The sequence below is a fragment of the Xiphophorus maculatus genome, chromosome 17 (genome assembly GCF_002775205.1).
Source record: "Xiphophorus maculatus strain JP 163 A chromosome 17, X_maculatus-5.0-male, whole genome shotgun sequence".
Lineage (NCBI taxonomy): Eukaryota > Metazoa > Chordata > Actinopteri > Cyprinodontiformes > Poeciliidae > Xiphophorus > Xiphophorus maculatus.
This window is the reverse complement of record NC_036459.1, coordinates 5,925,854-5,946,170: the sequence shown is the minus strand read 5'-3', so window position 1 is coordinate 5,946,170 and position 20,317 is coordinate 5,925,854. Positions and strand designations below refer to the sequence as shown.

Genomic DNA, 20,317 nt, shown 5'->3' with positions numbered 1-20,317 from the left:
TGAACTTCCTGTCAGGAGCATTCACGGACGTCCGGAAATCTGAATTCTTTAACACCCTCCCGAAAAGTTTTAACATTCCGATAAGGAATTGTTTAAACGGACATTTCATGTTAATCATGACGTGATGGTGACGTTTCACTTTGGACGTCAAGAAATTTCGGTTAAACCGCGATAAAACCTACCTCCTCTATTTTTGAGAACTGAAATAACATTGGTATTCTGAAAAGATCTAACTAAAACAGAAGAAGGAAATTTAATCACTCCCGTTTGACTGACATAAATGTAAAGGTTCCCAAGCTAATTATATTAAAGCTTCTGGTATATTATGGATCTTCAACCCACATCAATGGGAAAATGCCCGTTTCTGTCCACAAAGCTTGAACTATTCACTCGGAGGTCACTTCCACTCTAGATGTCAGGACTTCAACTTCACTTGCTCTTTTGAAATCTGTTATTAACCATTATTTTATTGCGTTTTTACAACAAAGAATTACATTGTTGCATAATGTATTTACTAAACTTACAAATTAAATTGTCTCCTAAATACTGATTTAAGATGGTATGACCCCGCTAGGTCACCTCAGATATTAGCGAGGCTAAATGTAAGATACATTTTTCACCTCATGAAATATTAATTATATTAAACAGATTAAAAAAACACAAAAGTATTGTTGTTACCAGAGTTTCTTTATATAAAAACGTCATATTAGTACAAAAAAAACAACAGAAAAGCAACTCATAGGTGTGAGAGTTTTATGCACAAATATCATATCTGTGCATAAAAAAGGCTCCAAAAATCACACAAAACTTTTTGACTAAGCTACAAACAATTCTACACATTTTTATTCCAGAGATGGAAATAAATCAAAAGCACCAACGTTCAGATGTTTTGGAGAATGTACTTGAGCTGTCAAGCTGAAGGCTTTTGTTTGTTTATTTTAAGCAAAGTGAAGTCTGTCCACGTATGTGAAAAGAGAAAAAAAAAGGGACACAAAGAGATGGGATTCACATCCAAGATGATGTGTCTCCAAAACAAGGCTCATTTTGGATTCAGAGAAGAGGGCTGATACAAACCATTCCTGTCTGTTTTGGAGCACCGTTCAGTGCTCTTTGTGATCCCCGTCCTCCTCAAGCCTCCTGATCTCTCCCTTCAGGTGATTGATGTTTTCCCTGCTGGCTTTCAGCCTATCTTTAAGCTCAGTGATTTCTTGGCTCGTTCTTTTCTTTGCTGCTTCCAATTTCTCCTTTGTCCTTTGTTCCAGTTCGCCAACTAGGAAAACAAACAAAGACCACGCTCAGAAAGGCAAAGACTGCTGCAATGTGAAGTAGACTTTCCCCTTCACTTTCCTCTGGAAACTGCGATCATAAGGCTAAACAACAACACTAACACATACTTGAGCTGTTACTACTCAACATGTCAGCACATACACTCTGTCTCGTGCTTATAAGCTCCCAGGGTGAGTTGTCTGGATGTGGTCAGCAACTGTTGCATCATGGCTGTTGGATCCTGAAAAATCTGCAATTCACATAGTGTAAAATAATAATAATTGATAAGCAGGAACACAGATACGAATCCAATGATACCCAAGAACATAAGTTGTACCATTTCATCATAGAACTCAGAGACGACCGTTTTCTTCGGCATGGCGCTGGAATCTGATTGGAACAGCTTCAGCAGATGGTACAGAGTAACCTTTGGCAACAAAACAGAAACAGACAAAAACGGACACTTTCAATGTCAAAAATTTCATACTTTTCAGGTCCAAAGTGCAGGATACAAGTGCAGTCACAAGAAATGACACAAAAAAGGATATTAGAAAGGCGGGAGTATAGAAGAATAGTAGGAAAGAAGGAAGGAGGAGCAAGAAGAAGAAAAGTAAGATTTTATTTGGTGGGGTTGCAGGAGATCACTGTGGGGGGGAGAGAAGGGATGCAAGTATATATTAACAACCTTTGATAATGATTTATGGAATAAAGTCTAGAAGTAGATATTCTTTCATCCTTTGTGTCCTTGAAATCAGTTTTTGTTCAGTTTTAACCAGATTCTGTTTAAGAACCAATGAGCCAAAGTAATCCTGGATTTAAAGCTATAAAAAAGTTCAAACAAGTATTTAATATAGCCGTCCTTTTCAAAAATCTTAATGAATCCACGCTTAGTCAACAAGTTCAAACAGGGGTAGAGGGGGAGCTGTAGAGTAAAAGCAAAAATAAAGATGCAATGTGAAACATCTGAGATAAAGCATGCATGAAAACATCCATTTATTAGACATTATATGGTTTTATTTGCCCATTAGAAAAAAAGAGGGAAAAAACCTGGAAAAACAGAACTTTTTTTTCATTCTTCATTTTATAGTTTTTAATATTTATTGAGGCCTGGGAAATGTAAAAAGCAAGTCCCCAAGACTGTTTAGGAACCCTGAGTATGGCTTTATAGTAATTACCTACAAAAAACAACATTTCAACCTCCTGCTTGGATGTGTTACTTACAGGTCTCTCATTAGGGTCAATAAAGAAGATCTTGATGATGATTTCAAACTCTCCCCATCCTGTCTCTGTGATCTCATATGGCGGCTTTGTGACCACTAGAGGAGATAAGAAGGACAACGTTAGCAGACTTGCAGTGCCTTGTAAAAATATGGAAGGAGATCAGGATGCTGAATCAACGTGAAACACCATCCTCTTCTGATACACGGCGGTGGCTTATCATCTTTGTAAAAAGTTCTGTTGTGACCTTTACATAGTGGAAAAAAATACTGTACAAGTTTTTGACCAAAGAGTTTTAAACTTTGTCTTACCTCTCAAGGGGTTTACATAGCTCTCGTGTAACTTGAACTGGATCTTCTTTACATAGGCAGACATATCCTGGTAGAGTTGAGATCAATAAACTTTCAGAACTTAATTTTACGTCAATAAATACCACTATTTTAGGACATTTCTTTTCTAAAAATCCCACACCTCATTTCTGTAGGGTTTCACATAGACAGACCACTGATGTGTGTGTCCATCCTCCTCTCTCTTCTTTCCAAAGTAACGGGCAACATTTCCAAACACAATGGGCTTCACTATTGTCACTCCCTGCAAGGAAAACACCATAAAAGTTGAGTATGGGCAATTTATACAGATCGCTTCTCAAGAACACTGCGAGGGTCAAAAAAGGAACCCAGTGACTATATTTTTATTGAACAGAAAACCCAAACTGTTGATATATCAGATTTGAATTCATCTGAAACATTCTTTATCTTTACCTTAACGCGCCCTCCGGAATCTGGTCCAAATTCAGTCATCTTTTTGAACATAGTATTATTCCGGGAACAGGTTTTAGATTAGTGTGGGACTCTCTAGACGTCTATTCTACTTAAACTACTCGTTTCCAAACCCATTTGATGGGCCATTTAAGCGTTTAGTGCACATAATATGCAGCAAAACCGCCTTCTAGCATAGGCGGAAATGACGCTAGAAACGTGTTCACCTTCCGGTATGAACGGAGGCTGAACATAAAGGTTCCACCACAACGAAAATAAAAAAAATAAACGAAAACTGCACAATTTTTAATAATTCACCTCGTTTCTAAATGTAAGACCCGGTTCTACCCAAACAGTCTAGTAAATATATTTGAATTTTCTTGTGCATGCTTAAAAAAAATGTAATCTTAAAGTACCAGAAATATATATTTTCATAATGTAACATCTTTTTACCCCTACAAAATATGCTATATACGATTTTAAAAATAATTTTCTTATTACTGATATCAGTTGGAGATGTTTTAAGTCCTTTAAAGCTTTGATAAAAGATAATGTGCAACTTTACATATTTACCGATCCGGGAAAACTCGTTTTATTAACTCACTTTGTCGCTTATCAAGAAATGTGGTCTATTGAAATCAACAGAAATTTAACACAATAGTAGTAAAACAACATTTAGGGTTCAAGTTCTAGTTACCTACATTTCTGGCTTTTGAAGTCATTGCTTTGAGTTTTAGGTATAAATTACAGAGGTATGAACTTGTCTTACATCAGCCCACCACCGATGACTGTTTTCAAACCTAATCTTGCTACATGACCAGATTCTGGTTGAATAAAACAAGCTTTAATATTTTTTCTAAACCAGGAGTCTCAAACTATAGGATAACATTTTAAAAATTTAAATGTAACTGCCGCGCAAATGAATTTTACCACAAAATCTCTCAGATCGTTAAAAAAATCAAAACCTTTCAAATTTTGGTGTCATTTATTTGAAACTCCTATCAAACTCTGCATATAATTTGCGAAAAATAACCTAATTTTCTTATATTTGTGGTCGGCAAATACTTGAAACTACAATTTAGTCCACTATACGTTGCTATGTTGTGCTTCAATATTTAAAACTGCAGACATTTTTGATGAAGTACAAATGAAACAAAAACTGAATGCAAAATAATTTTATTAGTAAAAATCAGCAATGTGAATCTACCACCACTGTGTTCCTATGGCAAATACCTCATCCCAACTAGGTTTCACAATAAATAACCAATAGTATCCCAAACCCTCCCACACTGAACTGTATTATGAGAAAGATCATGTGAAAATCGGAGCTTTTTAATTGCCCACTTATTTCCCAATTCTGTTCTAGGGAGAAAACATGGTTAGTTCAAATAAGACTATTAAATATAAACAATAAGTTAAATTTAACTTAAATTGAAAACATTAAAAAGGTTACTTTTCATGTTTTGTTTTGTGTAGTGGTCTTTCTCGAAGCAGCTCCTCCTTACTTCTTCTCCAGGGCAGGCAGACCTGGCAACACTTACCTTTATGCTGTGGAAAAAGGTTGGCACAAAACTGACCAACACTTTAACCAAAACTCAAAGGATTTTTGTCTTTCTGCTCTTAACATGGTTATGTAGATTAAAACCAATTTTAGATTATTTTCTTTAGAAACAATATAACAGGACAAAAACATAAGCTAATCATATTTGAACAATTTCACTTTAAGATTTTCTGTTTTGATTAAAGTTCCATTGTCAGTAAACGATAAAAACATTTACCAAATTTCTGACGCAAGTATAAAAATAAATAAATAAAAATTCTACTTACCGGTTCACTAAAAATCTAATACACCCGTCTCCATTACTATTAACAGAGTTAACAGGGTCATAAGAGAATATGAACATTTGTGAGTACAAAACACAATACAACACACCGACGAAAAACATTCTGCAAGAGCAACATCAGGATACACTGTTTGCGCCCAAATTGTCACGAGCAATCTTTCCCCCAGATAACACTTGAAATGTAAGCTCTCAGATTATGTCAAAAATAAAATTAGGGTGAGATGATAACAGTAGGCAATGTCAAGTGGAGATTAAAATCCAAATACAACAAAATTATGTTTCCCCCCTCTTATAACATCTGCCTATATGGATATGTGACTTAAGTAAAAAGGAAAAAACTTACTATATTTTGAGACACGGATGGAGCAGCTCTAGATTCTTAACATGGATTAGTAATTTTTTACAATTTTTATTTTATATTACTTACAATTCAAAAAGTAAACCTCTATTGAAACAAATACAGCTATTTTACGTCGCAATTCAAAATTTGGTCTGACAGTGTAAATAAAGACAAAAAAAAGCAGAACTTCTTAAAAGCATTTCCTTAAACGTAAAAAAAAAAAGGTATATAAGACAAACCGACAATCACAGTGACACAAATGCAACACAACAGGATGGGTGGTGAAGTGAAAGAGAGGCTGCTGTAAGCGGCAATCAATCCCATTTTAACATTGAGTTTTAAAAACATTTCAGGTGCATGTAATATTGTTCTGATCACAAGTTTACATACACTCATCATGGGCATTGATGTCAATAATTTAGAGAATTAGCGATACATTTGAAAGCATTTTTCCCACAACGTGAACTGGTTTTAAGGGAAATAACTGGGAGCAAACAACAAATTTCTCCAAAAATTAAGCTATTCACAGCATCAATGGCTTACTTTTCCGTAAAGCATGGTGTTGGCAGCATTATGCTACAGAAGTGGTTCACTGTAAGTGGGTGGAATAGATAACCACCTTAAAATCTTTTCACTTTCACACAGACCAAAGGCTAGATGTTTTAGTCAAAATGCTAGTTTCAGATCAAACTTCTTAAACAGCCTTGGTTGGAACACTGTTGAAAATTAATGCACTATGATTAAAAGCTCCATGACAAGAAATAAACTAATTCAAATGATTTCCAGTAAGAGCTGATATATATATTTAATCAGAATTATGCCAGCAGCTGATGGATGACTAAAGAATCTGATTTTGTTGTACAAAAAGCTCAGCAAAAAAATGCTCAAAAAACATCCAGAAAAAACTCCAAATTAATGACAATCCATGAAAATGAGAGAATGTAAACATCTCTTCGAACTTGCATTCAACACTAACCAGTTTTTACAACAATGGACTAAAAGAAAACGGGTCATCAATTAACGCAACAATATTGCTCACTATGATGAAAACGTACCACAAACATTTTGTCTTCATCACTTTTGGTAACAACGATCCAGCATAATTACATGTGAAGCAGCGCAGCAAACGGCAGCAGGTTGTTTTTTTTTTTTGATTTACGACGTGATTTCCAAAAATGACCTTAATGCCTCTAGGAGCGTCCATTTTGGTTCACACTGTATCGTCTGTTCACATTTGAAAATACATTCTACTGAAGTCTTACCTTGGAAAAATCCCATCCATTTGAAGAGAAACAAAATGTCAAGGAAAAGGATCACTTACTTGGTGAAATTTGGGATTGTAAAAAAAATAAAAAAATAAAATCAGTGCAAAAATACATTTAATATCAATGAAACAAACATGTAGAGAAATTCACCAGATGAGTGGACCTCAAACATTTTTTTATTACAACACCATCTAGTTTTTCATTCAAAAATCAGACATTTACAAACATACTAACCAGGAAGAAATGAGAATGAGAGAAAGAGAGAAAACGTCAAACACGAACCCTATAAAAACTTGCCTATATTGAATTTACATAGTACAGCGAGCCAAATAAAAACAACAAATGAAAGGAACTTGATGCTTGTCTTCTATTTTAAGGGTCGCACAGGCATTTTATTGTTTCTTTGCCAAAAAAAAAAGAAAGAAAAAAGCATCACACATACTAGTCTTTATGTCAAACAAAACAAAAACAAAAGAACTGCTTGGAAAGTTTTCTTTCATCTTTAGTTATGAATATAGACATTTGGACAAAAGCCTTACATAGATGAGGGTCCTCCATCCACTGCTCTTAGTCAGGCAGACAACAGAGAGAGGGAGATGGGTGAAGGAGGAAAAGAGAGGAGACATGGAGGGGGGTGCAGGAAGAGCTGGTAGTTGTAGTCCTGTCCGGTCATGCAGGGTGATGGTGTACTGAGAGCGTTCCTCCTTTTCCTTCCATCCTTGATCCACGTGAGCTGAAAGGTGTCAAAACGAAGGGTGCAGTTTGGTTTGGAGCCAGCCCAAGAGTAAACACTCCCCCACTCACCAATTAACTTCTACGCTACAGAATATGTCCACCAAGGCTGGGTTCAATTTACCATCACTTTGAGTCGCAGTGCTTGAGTTTACATCAGCACAAAAACAAAAACTGCATTGTGTGGGGACAGATGCTGGACAACGAGGCACAATTTTCTTTAGCAAACTAAGTTTTAGGGGTTTTTTGCACTCAGCTGATTGTGAATTGCTCCCAACCCCAGCGCATACACAAGAATATCATGCAAATTTCAACAGAGCAGCTTATTTGAAATGTTTCAGCATGAAGACACAGCAGGACACTGAAAGTGTTCCTTCGATAGTCTAATGTAGATAAGCTGGAATAGGAGCTATATTCATGGGCACTACATTTATGGACAGAGAACCTCCAGTTAGACATGCAACATTTTAGACTAACTTTTGGTATTTTGTAAGCGAGCTGACCTTCAGTAAATTCCAAATTCAAGGATGGACATGGAGAAACATGCTACATACAGTTTAAACAGCAAAAACTATACTGGTCTATTAAGGTTTTATTTTATAAACACAGTTGCAGTCAACAATATTGTAAAATTGTTTTATACAAAAGAAGGAAAATAGGATTTAAAAGTGCTACCTTCATACCTTGAGCAAAAAGATTTTAGATTTCATGTAGTTCATGTCATATCATCAAATTTGAATCGGCTTCATTATTATGCTTCTGAAAAATGTCCTGCTTAATTTTTCATTACAAAATTACAGCTTTGGGTAGACAGACTAGAAAGCTAAACACTGAAAATGTGGATCTGTGTTTTTCCAACAAAGACACTTCAGAGCTTGACTTTTTCTTTTGACTTCAGTTGTGACAAAATTAGCGTAAAAAGCACCAAAGGACCGCTAAGACAAACAAATAAGCTATCTAGTGAAACAGGCTGTGCAAAACTACAACATTTAATAACTAATAATCTAATAAAAATGACATTCTACCACTTCCAAACAAAACACAGAAAGTTGATAAAGCATCATTTTGTGTGTTTGTGTCACTTGTTGTCAATACCAAGACTAGTGTTTTGTTTAAATAGCAAAAAACAAGAATTATCTCCAGTCCTAAACTAGCACTGAAGCATTTTGGAGGAAAAACAAGACCTGGTTCTTTCAAAAAAATTTGAACATAAAAAAACACATATATAATCACTGACTTTGTAAAACTCTGCAATATACATTCTGCCACCAAAATCTGTGAACGTGATATTTAAAAAGGTAGAACCTTTTCTTTTACATGAAACAATGCTGAGATGCTAAAATGTCATGTTTCCCATCAAGATCCATCAAACAGAGCAAATCAAGCAGATGGAAAACTTTATGTCAACACCTGAGCACAACAAAGTGCAGCATGCAAAGAACAGGAAACTTAGAGGCTGTAAATAGTGTCAAACTATTTAGTCAGTATATGCCTGCAATATTACAAGCCCTTCAAGAATGTTACATGAAAAATGAAAAAGTCTTGGCAGAAATATCTAATTTGTTTCAATCCCAGCTTTACCTTTTATGGGTCAAAGATTCAAGTATCTACATTAAAAGGTCATGAGTACACTCTGGTTTCAGATCTTCTAATAATATTAAGGACAAGCAGATGATTCATCCCACAATACTAATTTTATGAGCAATACATCATTTGCTGAATAATTAAAGGTTCATTACAAATTATAGACATGAAACGTGCATCGATGTCTGCTTGTAAACGGCAATTAGATCAAAGTCAAACCAGGGTTGAGTAGTCTCTCTAAACTCACAACTTTTAATGTTGGTTTGCTTTTTACATTTTACAAACCAGGCCTTTTAACAGGGGGCACAAAACTTTTCAGATCCAGACCATCAACTCATAAATCCACCAGATGTTTCATTTAAATTTAGATCCTGAAGTCAGCATTTAGCACCTCCAAGGTAATCTTTTTTATATATAGCAACCCTTCAGGTTTTTAACAGAATATTGAATCTACAGCAGAGGTCTGCAACCTATACAAACCAAATACATTTCTTTCCTTACTCCACAGACCAGTTTAGCCTCACAAAACCAATTGTTAAGCATTTAAATGTAGGTTTTTATAAACCCATGTGTTTACTCAAGGGGTTTGGGGACCACTGCCACATGTGAATAGCTGAACCTCATCAATACTTGAAACCCTTTCTAAAATGCTTAGAAATGCCTACTTAATTGTTGAAACAGCAGACGTACATTAATATACACTGCTCAAAAAAATAAAGGGAACACTTAAACAGGTGTTTAACACTTAAAGTGTTCCCTTTATTTTTTTGAGCAGTATATGTGAAGTGGAAACCATCTTAACACTGCCACGGAAGCTGATGGTGCGTTCACACCAAACGCGTCTGATGCTTCCAGTTCGAAGGGTGAGCACTTTTGGTGCTTTCCCACCAGACGAGTTTTGAGCATCTGACGCGTCTGGTTTACATTCAAAGTCTATCTGGAGCGTTGGTTGCACTAGACCCAACAAACGGTCCAAACAGTTCAAATCGTGCTGCACTAAATGGCCCTCGACATGCCTCCACATAAACTGTGGATGTAAACCAGACACGCCTAACGCTCAATATGTGTTTGGTGTGTGAACGCACCGTAACATTCATGGTTGTCCTTATTTCTTTTCCTGGAGGTCACAGCCAGGAAAAGACGTGCTGCTCCTGGATTGGCTGCTTGCAAATGCCAACTATGTCTAGTAGCACTATGCCAAAGTAATCGTGCTTCCTAAGCTAAAATTTATTTAGAGGTCTGTTTGGAGTATTAAAATAGGCAGCAATATGCATTTGTTTGTTTTTCCCCCAGAGGAGCCTCAAGTATTTGGTGTTTTTAGCTTTTCACAGGTGGTTGTGGTCCTTAACCCCCGTGAACGCCAGCAGCCACTGTGGAAGGTTTGTACATTGCAGACCCCTGATCTAGAGTCCAGAAAGCATTTGGATTTAAAACATATGAACTTGGTCTAATCAATAATATGAAGACATTGCAAACTTCTCCAAACTTTCTTTGCCCGCGTTTTTAAAATCACTTTAGTGTGATGACAGAAACAATCAAAGACCAGATTTTCTTGAAAAAGGGTTTCTTTTAACTCTGATCTGCTACTCCTTGTAACTGTGTACATTCCCCATAGACTATGCACTGGACCTTATTTTGTTACTGCAAGTTGGTTCCAACCTTTATTTTTAAAGTGTTTGACTCTGGTTTGACATGATCAAATTGCTTCTTTGTCAAAGGACATTGAAGAGGCCTCTTCAATAATTATACTGGCAAAGTGTCTTAAGGCATTGCAAAGCAAGAAACTTTGAAAAACACTTAGTTCACGATTATGAACACCAACAGTGAAAAGCATACTTTGACAACAGATGGCCAAACCATAACAGGCATAACTACATATATAACACGACTGACTCTTTTCCTGAAATATTACATGGAAGGGTGTGGAGCAATGGAACATGGGGCATATTTGGACATGATGTTTTGCCCATTTCCAAAGTAATGAAGTAGTTCTCAAACTTTACTCAAATGCATTTTATTGTCCACACATTCAATATCAGGCGTTGTGTCCACTGGGTACCTTTTCATTTTTTGTGGCAACATGCGTTAGAAAATCCTGGTGCAGTTAACAAGGCTTCTAAACTTAATTGTTGCCACTCCATATATAATAAAAAAAGAACATTTAAATGATTTGTATCTTAAACAGGGTTCCCAATGGACACAAAGTACTTTTATGTGAAATAATCAAATAATGCATTATTTAAGGACACATACTTTGAATACAAAGTTGTTTGACTTACTAAGACCTGAGATTCAGCACAAGTCTACACTAAAAAGGACATTGCAGTAAAATGGTTACCAAGAGACATTATGTTGGGCTTTGCCTGCTTCCAAAGTTCAGCAAAACCAAAATGTAAATGACCCTGCTTAATATTTCATGGCATACAACAGAGACACTAATAAAAAGGCAATAGTATATATTAAATACACAATGCATAATTCCTCACTACAAGTGCATTTGACTTCAGTGACTCGGAGGGCTGGGCAACCATAAATGTTCCTACTGATCTCTGATCATTATTAAATTGAGATCCAAATTGTTCTGACATTAAACAAAGCAGCAGCACACCACAAACAACATTTCAACTACAGCAAAGATATACACAAGGTAGCATGTTATTTAACATGCAAATGGTGCCTTGGTAGACAGTACCAACCAATAACAATTACAACATGGGTGACACTAACCAGAAAGTGACCCAGAAAGACTAAGAGTAGCCTCAACATGTTACAGATTAATTTGAGAAGCAAAACACCAACAATGTATCGTAAAAAATTACTTAGAGAAGTTGGTGACAAAGAATAAATAGATCACTTCAATTAGTATAACATGACCAAAATGACAGCACAACATATCATGCTGGGACACAACCTGGATAATTTATTTCAGACTGTAAACAAGGGATGGGCACTGATTATTGAAGCTATCGTAATTACATTGGGCTTTAACAACAAAATGTTGTCCGATACTTCCATCTCGTTTTACACACCCTGACTGTAGTGTTTTGCTGTTACCACAAGAGGGCGATACATCAGCTTAAAGTAGAGTGGGTGTTTCTAGCTTTCAAAATGGCTTTTATTATCTCAATGGTTTCATTTCAAATCTTTCTTTGTATTTTTACTGATTTTATACTAACTTGTGGCTGCAAAATGTCAGGAAAACAGGAAGCCGTAACAGAGCTCGTTCAGTGACAAACTACTGCATCCTAAGTGAGCAATGGAGTGTTACAGTAGATCCTTCCTCCCATCACAATCACTGTTCCCAACAAACTATTAGCGTTTACATCCCTCTTGGTATTTCCACTGTTTGCACAGTTTTATTGTCATTTATTGTATGTCTGTTTCTAATGCAAAAACATCCATTGTCATTTTGTACATTTTTAAATTATGCTACTCAGTTGTGCAATCTTTTGCATCTGAATACACAATTATTATTAACTGCACAGCGTGTCATGATGTAATTTTGTGCTCACTGTACAGTCTGTTATACTTAATTGTGTTTTTATATATTCTAATCTTTGTGTGACCCTACATATTTATATCACCTGTCACTTTGCTGATGTTGTACCAGAATTTTCCCAGTGTGGGACAATAAAGTGTATTTCTACTCTATTCTATAATAGTTGGATAAAGCAATAATTTTATTTACCCAAAGTCTCTCATAATTATTATCCTGTGACTTTTCCTAGGATCTTGATCACTGAGATCTATATCCAATATTGGATTATAAGTTTTTCTCCTAAAACAATTTGCCATACTACAGATATTTGAAATGCCCATCCCTACTATAAAGTATGACCAATATTATATATTTTTTAGATTATTATTTAAAATCTTAAAACATTTACATAACTGTGACATTTAATTTAGCTAACTCATCTCATTTTACATAAGTTTGACACTAAAATACCTGGAGCAACCAGGTATTTCACACCAACATACATGGCAGATTAAATCAGGAAAGACAAGAACGTGAAAATCTTTCATGTCTCAACTTCACCTCAAAGTTTTACAATGAGGTTCAATTCAACTGTTTGCAGTCAACATGCAAAGAGTTGAATGCTAATATTGTTTGGAATCTTAACATTTGTATATACATTTAACCTAATAAAATGGCGAAACGTCACATTATTACAGATCTACATTAATAAAATGCTTTTCTGCCAATAACCTGCATTTTACTTTCACTTAACTCAATAAAACAAATCAGGTTAAAAGCAGATTCTGCAATAGATACTGTGAGAACAAATGGGACATCAAATGTGTGGCATTAAATGACACCAAATACCAACAGTCAAAGTCAGCTGTAAGTTCACACAAGTATGTCTAATTTCAAACAACCTTCACATTCAAGCCAAAAAGTTGCTCCACATTTGATCTAAGCTCACAGCTGTTGGTAAAACACAAAACTCAGCTGTTTAACATTCCTAATCATTGTCAACACAGCACAATCAGAATAAACCAATTCTTAAGAGGTACCGCGTTATATCATCCCTTCAACAGAGGAGTGCACAGATGATGCCCAGAATATTGTTCAGCTGTGAAAACTACCCAGAAAAAAATGAAATATATATATAAATAAAAGGATCAGTGAACTTTGTGATTTACCAACTTCTGAAGCCCAAAAGTAACAAATACATCCAACACTGAATTTCCAGTGACTGCTAGCGTTTCTGTAACTTCACAAATACAAATCCCAACCCTGTTCCAGTTCACGCGTTGCATAGCAAACATTGACTATCGCATAAAATAAAAGCTGTGCATCTTCCAACAAACAATCACTGAATCAGGAGCTTCATGGCTGAAGGACATCAAACTTGCAAAAGCAGAACAGGCTTGAAGCTCACTGATCAGTTTTAGACACAGCTGGTGTTGAAATGTTAGTCTATAATAAGCTTGAACAATAAAAGCTAAAAACTTATCATTAAGCTTTGGGACTTTCAGCTTTTGTAAATGTACCATTACATATATAATCCCAGACAATGTACACAACATGTGCAATGGCTCACATTGTAAAACAAAACGGTAACTCACCTTTCCACCTACCTGAATCCATACGGCTCAGTTTTCAAAGCCCTTTCCTTGCTCACTTAACACTTTCTTTACCCAATGGTTTCTCATTTTATATCATGTCATATCACAACGTAAAATGTCAAACTACAATTTAGTTGGGAGTTTAATAATCAAAAAACTGAGCAAAGGAAAAGGCTTCATATTTCTGTTATTTTCCTCTTCCATCTGTTTGGTTCAGATCCAATTAAAATGGCTACACAGCACCAAGCTGTACCCACCTGCCCTGACATCTAGCGGTGCCGGTACTCCCTCTCCCTCTCTCGTTCACGATCTCTGTCCCGGTCCCTCTCACGGTGGCGGTCGCGCTCCCGGCTGCGCTCTCGGTAATAATCCTCGTGCCGGTCTCGACTGCGGGATTTGTGTCGCCGGCTCTTTTCTCTGGAGCGGCTGTGGTCGCGTTCTCGGGAGCGTTCTCTTCTGGCGGAAATGAAATGCTTGTCGACTCAACATTTTAAAGGTAAAACCTTCTTTTTCTTTAGCTTTGTTCTTACCTAGATACAGAGCCGTAGCTCTTCGACTCTATGCCATGGAGACAGTCCTGCAGGGAACTGATGAGGACTTTGCAGCGGTCGTCTGCAGAAACTTTGGACTGCTTGATCAGACTGATGGCCGTCACCAAAGTCTCTATAGCACTGCCATAATCAGCTGAAGGAGGGAGAGGTATGCATTAAACAGGGAATCTGGAAAATGACACATTTACCAGAAGTTGATATGTTGAAATTCATTACAGATGCATAACCTCAAAAGGGAAAAAAAACCTACAACTTTGTCTGAACTATATTCCTAAGCAGTGACAATTCAATTCCAGTTCACTGTATTAACAAAACATTTTCATTTGTTCTTTCAGCAAATAGCTAAAAGTCCCAATAGGAGTTTTTGGATCCGATGTTTGGAGTCAAGTTCCATTTATTTTCTCTGCATGTCAATAATAAACTTGACCAATTGGATGGACTTTTACTGCACTGACGCCCACACCACACCGATTGATCTGTTGGGATCCTAAAGTTCAGGGTGATTGGTGGAGACACAATGATAGTCAGAGCTAATACTGTTAAAGCAATATTTACTGTAATAATATAAATTCTGCATCACTTTCCCTTGCCTTCAATTTGATTGGTCAATATGAAAAGAAAATGACTTCTGGCCTGGATACAATGCATGCCAACCAAAAAAGTGGAGCAAACAAAGAGGGGTTTGTGTAAAGTTGTGATAAAACTAAATCTTCAAGTGTGACAAAGGCTTTTGATTCTGATCACCAGTGTTAGGAGATTTTTTAATATATGATAAATGCACTGTGAAAACACATCTATTGTCTGAATTTTCTCTTGCTATTGGTGGTTTCTTCATTACCTGCGCTGGCATCAGACACGGCCCTGGAAATGGCGCTGGAGGAGATGGCTCTGTTCCTGTTCATGATCTCTTCAAACTCGGCCTCATTCAAAGGGCCCCGTGATGACTCCATGTCTCTACAAAGAGCCAATTAGGAGATCAGTCACCAATGCAGCCAATAACAGACAGTTTTGTTTTTTATTTCTTGGCATGACTTCCATTAGCCTTACCCTCGTCCAGGACCGTAATCTCTAGAATCATATGGCGGCGGCCGTCCGTACAGGTCGTTTGGCCCTGGGGGGCCTCGGCTGTCGTTGGGGGGCATGTTGTTCCCTCCAGGCGGAGGGAAGAAGGCGGGGTTCACATGAGGAGCTGGTGGTGGCCCACCTGGAAGAGGGCCTGGCAAGTGTGGGGGTGGAGCCAAAGCCAACGGAGGTCCAATAGGGCCTGGAGGCCGAGGAGGAAAGGGTCCTGGGGGAGGCGGGCCCTGATGAGGAGGTGGAGGACCAGGAGGGGGGACGTAACCTGCAGGTGGGGGGCCTGGAGGGAGAGGTCCAAGCGGTGGCTGACCGAACTGAGCAGGGAAGAGAACAGGTGGGGGAGGCCTGTCGCCACGATTCGGGGGGCCTGGCAGAGGAGGAGGAAGGCCTTGGCCAGGAGGTGGAGGACCTGGAGGCCCTGGGGGGCCAGGAGGGCCCGGAGGAGGGCGAGGAGGTCCCTGAATCCCACCTATAATGAATAACAAGGAGAAGAAGAAGAGATGTACTTAAAACAAACTGCTTAACCTCTGGCTACAGCACAGCCAAACAGCTCTCATCTGGAGAAATAAGCATGTTGTTAAAATTTCTGGAGGTCTTTCCTACATCAGCACACAAAATGGGAAAACAACAAACAGCATAAAGTACATTAAAACTCTAATAAAAACATCTTAGGAGAGCTTTATTTTCTTAGCATCTTTCAAATGTTAAGATGCAGATTGGGTGAGAACGCAAAGCAGAGACAAATGACAGAGATGAAAGCAAGCTTCATATAATTAATATCCTGAAAATACAATTTAATGGACAATGGTTCTTCTGATGACATTGGAGGAACCATTTCTGGAATACTTAAACCTTGCTTAAAGGCTTCTTATATTTGATAACATGTGCCTTACAAAAGTACTAATAGCATGTAAACTTCCTCAATGTGTTACGACACAACCACAAACTTCAATGCATTATGCGAAGTGGAAAGACAATTTTTCTTTTCTCCTCAAAATAAAGACATTTAAATTTAGCACCAAATGCCTTCGGAAGTCATTTAATTAACGAAACCCATTTTTGGTCGATTAAAGTTTGCAAGGAGAAAAGTAAGAGACACAACAAACTTGTGAAAAGAGACACTCTGGTGGTTCTACATACTATTGTACCATCAGTTTTAAATTTTTTATCTGTGACGAGGCTGGAAACATTTATCCATGTATCCATTTCAGTGCACTTCATAATAAATCATTTATGTTTATCATTCAGACAAAATGGCAGTAAAATACACTGAGGTTTGTAGTTGTAACAAAATGTGACCAAGTTGAAATGATCCAAACACTTTTGTAAGGCACTGGTATGTTGGGAGTGTAGTTGGTAAACTGAACCTTGAATAAGATCATTATCCTGACACAATTTGTACCACAGGTCCATCACCAAGCTTCTAAGTCTTCAGAGAAGAAAGATAACTGATCAAATTATTCGGATCAATCGAGGTGTTTCACCTCTGCTATGCCAGCTCCCGTTCCTGCCCCCCGGCGGGAAGGGATTGAAATTCATTTCCATCAGAGGGCCATCATGGTGGCTAACCAGATCTGGTCTCATTCCCGAGCCTAATGGGGAAGAAAGCAAACCAACCATCACTCTTCCCTTCATAAACTTCTGGCTCCGAACTGAAGGCCTGACGCAGCCCAGTGGGGGAGGGGCAACAGTTAATAAGCAATAGATGAGGCATGTAAAGGATTGCATGGAGAGCAGAAAAAAGCGCTACAATTATGTCTTCTGCTTCTTGCATTATGCAGGCAACACAAGACTTGTGAAGAGCTAAAAGATGCCAAGTTAAGCTTTAAGCAAGCTAGTTAAGAAATGGAACTGGAATCTATCAGCGAGCGAAAGACTGCAGCCAGGAAAGTTGAACTGGAGGCAGAGTGGGACAGACAAAGAACAATCTAAATTAAGAAAAGCACAAACACAATTCTGGCAATACAAATTAAAACTCTAAAACTGTACATGAGTGGCTTTGAGTCCATGCAAGTCTGAGTAATAGTGTGTTTGTTGAGCAGAACCTTGTGATAAAAAACAACCTAATCAGGCTGAATCTTTTGGACTGACTGCAAAATTTTAGAGTTTCTTCTTTTTTCTTAATTAAAAAAAACCCTACTTATAGTAAAACACATGTAATAAAGTGTTTTCGACACCCAACACCACCTCTAGTATTTCCCTCGAAATGTGTGGTCAAACCAACCTGGGAAGTGTGGTGGCGGGCCTCCGGGCCCCACAGGGCCGGGGAAGCGGTCATTTCCAGGACCAGGGGGTCCAGGGAACCTGCCTTTGCTGCGGCTGCCCATCGGGAATCCGCCGCGGGAGCCTGAGCCCGGAGGCCCGGCTTTACCTTCCCCAGACATCTGGCCCGACTGGGTACCTGTGCAATCAGAGAAGATAAAAACAAACCGACATATTTCTATTTGCTCGTCCCAATTGACTTTATAAACAAATATAGGATTATTTTACAAACCTAAAACAAATAAAAAAAGTTAAGAAAGATGTGCCAAGAGAGCAGATGGCCAACTTACTTTTACGTGACTGCATCTCAAACTGACTCAGAGATTGTTTATTGCATGGTGTGACGATGGGATTCTGTCCATGGAGCTCCCTCTTGGACAACAGGTCCATTAACTTTCTGGACGATGCCTCAGAACCGACACACACTAGGGCAAACCTGGAACATTTAGAGGAGGACGTGCACTTATACCGCCTGGAAAATTGTTTCTTAAAAGACTGGAGTACAAGACTGTCTTTGATTCTAAAGACATATCTATCCACCAGCAGACACCAACGAGCTCACCCTTTAGACTGGCCATTAGCCCGGTTTTCAAAGAACTTGATCTCAAGAACATCTGAGATGCCTATTGACCGAATAGCTTCTGTCAGGTCTTCGTCTGTTGTCCACTGCGAAACAAAAGACAGCATTGTCAGCATACCAGGGCTCATTCAAAACACAAATCGAACATTTGGAGGTTCAACACAAATCTGAGCTGTAATAGCTCCTCACCCATGTCAGGTTTCCTATGTACAGGGCAATCCTTTTGCCTGTGTAGGTGTAAACCACATTGGGTGGGGCGCTCTTCCCCCCTTCGGAGCCCCCCGGGGCGGGGAGCGAGTCCAGGTAGTCGCGGTCTTCCGGAGCATCTCCGTTATTGGCTGAGGGGGATATTACGTCATCGTACAAATCGATCTGCTCATGAGGGGGGTACTCCGGTTCCTGTCATAAAACATCATTAGATGAATATAAACATGGGTAGCAATTAAGCCGTTCCAGCTCAAACTTAAAACACTCAATTTACAGAAATCACAAAAGCCACATTTTCTGGCAGCAAATTATAAAATGTCCAATGAAGGATGACTACTTCTAACCAAATAAATCTGACCTAAACAGAAAAAGAGCGAATATACAGTTTTGTTTTTTTCCCCCATTCATTTATTTCTCCAAGATCTCAAACTTGGAAAGAAGCAATTGTTCATCCCGAAATGAATTGGGCCAATCTCCTGCAACTTTTAGATGAGTTTCTACATTAACAGCACAGAATGAGGGCTAATTCTGTCATTTAATTCAGGTGTGCTGGAATCCACACGCTGCTAGATAACGGCCTCCAAAGGCCGGAGTCCTTTAAAAAAATATAGAAATCAATAATAAAAAAAAATCAGCAACTAGAATAAAAATGTTGAAAACAGCAAAACCTCACTGTATTAATATCTAAAAAAAATATTCTCATAAGAAAAATTGGGCTTAAATAGTCAAAATGCACAGCTGACATCCGTGTATCTAATTCACACAATGGCTAACATTAGTTTGGCTAATTCGCAGAAAACACGCGGATTTGAAAACATTGTTTTCGACAGACAAACATTTTTGTAGATAACCCATATCTGCAAATGACTGACTTCCTAGATAAAACTACTGGTGTCTCTTCAAGCACCACAGAAGAAGTAAACAAAAGGGGCGTGTGTGTATAAAATGAAACATGTAGATATGCTAATAGCACAAAGCTACAGCCAGATGTATTTCCACTCAATTTAAGTGTAGTGTTTTGTAGAATTGTTCACAGAAGAATATATTTACGTAGCTTTAAGTAATAAAGCGCTACTAAACAACTCGCTTGAAAACAGTGCGAAGCTAGCTAAGGAAATTGCGTTTGTTTGGCTCGTCTTAGCTTTAGTCGCGGGAACTATGCCGAGGCCTGATGTGCGCTGCACGACAAAACCAATAATATACACTAAGCTCCAAAGTGTTTATGATAAAACTATAATATTTTGCTGCACATTAATACGTATGCAAAAAGATACATTCAAACCGACCACTTTATATTTCAGATGACGAACTATTGAAGCTGAGCTGCAGGCTTGCAGCATGGCGAAAGAGGCCTAGTTAGGAGACGAGCTATTTCGACAATAATTCGACGGGAATATCATCAAAACACCGCCGACAAACACAAAATACGTCAGGGGACAACGTGTGGTAATTTAGGCCTTAATACCTGGCTAAATTCCTCCTCGACATCGGCGTAGATGTCGATATGATCCACACCGTCCGCCATTTTCCTCCAACTCCGTCCGCCCCGCCGGTGCAGAA

General features: G+C 38.1%; 2 protein-coding genes across 6 annotated transcripts; both read right to left on the bottom strand.

The window, feature by feature from the left end:
- Positions 1–674: 674 nt before the first annotated feature.
- Positions 675–3,614, bottom strand: yeats4 (YEATS domain containing 4). The gene is made up of 7 exons (XM_005814846.3): positions 3,246–3,614; positions 2,956–3,075; positions 2,796–2,862; positions 2,488–2,582; positions 1,604–1,693; positions 1,429–1,516; positions 675–1,270 (listed from the first exon to the last, which is right to left on the bottom strand). Exons 1-7 carry the CDS (start codon positions 3,294–3,296, stop codon positions 1,101–1,103), a joined length of 681 nt encoding a protein of 226 aa, XP_005814903.1. The 5' UTR covers positions 3,297–3,614; the 3' UTR covers positions 675–1,100.
- A 788-nt stretch (positions 3,615–4,402) lies between these two features.
- cpsf6 (cleavage and polyadenylation specific factor 6) lies at positions 4,403–20,317 on the bottom strand. 5 transcript variants are annotated; one of them, XM_023350522.1, is made up of 11 exons: positions 20,223–20,317; positions 18,740–18,949; positions 18,533–18,636; positions 18,261–18,406; positions 17,933–18,118; positions 17,193–17,300; positions 15,679–16,177; positions 15,470–15,585; positions 14,611–14,764; positions 14,338–14,536; positions 4,403–7,424 (listed from the first exon to the last, which is right to left on the bottom strand). In XM_023350522.1, the coding sequence occupies exons 1-10, from the start codon at positions 20,280–20,282 to the stop codon at positions 14,350–14,352; spliced, it is 1,770 nt and encodes a 589-aa protein (XP_023206290.1). In that variant the 5' UTR covers positions 20,283–20,317; the 3' UTR covers positions 4,403–7,424; positions 14,338–14,349. The 5 variants fall into 5 exon arrangements, with proteins under 5 accessions (XP_023206290.1, XP_023206291.1, XP_023206292.1 ...); XM_023350523.1 differs by having other exon boundaries at positions 14,338–14,533; XM_023350524.1 differs by having other exon boundaries at positions 17,933–18,109.

Excerpts from the sequence above, each read along its gene's own strand:
- yeats4 (XM_005814846.3), bottom strand. The coding sequence starts at position 3,296 with ATGTTCAAAAAGATGACTGAATTTGGACCAGATTCCGGAGGGCGCGTT. Across the intron at positions 3,076-3,245 it reads ATTCCGGAGGGCGCGTTAAG|GGAGTGACAATAGTGAAGCC; the intron begins GTAAAGATAAAG and ends TTTTCCTTGCAG. Across the intron at positions 1,517-1,603 it reads CTGAGTTCTATGATGAAATG|ATTTTTCAGGATCCAACAGC; the intron begins GTACAACTTATG and ends TGTGAATTGCAG.
- cpsf6 (XM_023350522.1), bottom strand. The coding sequence starts at position 20,282 with ATGGCGGACGGTGTGGATCATATCGACATCTACGCCGATGTCGAGGAG. Across the intron at positions 18,637-18,739 it reads ACATAGGAAACCTGACATGG|TGGACAACAGACGAAGACCT; the intron begins GTGAGGAGCTAT and ends TTTGTTTCGCAG. Across the intron at positions 17,301-17,932 it reads CCCGCCACCACACTTCCCAG|GCTCGGGAATGAGACCAGAT; the intron begins GTTGGTTTGACC and ends CTTCCCCATTAG.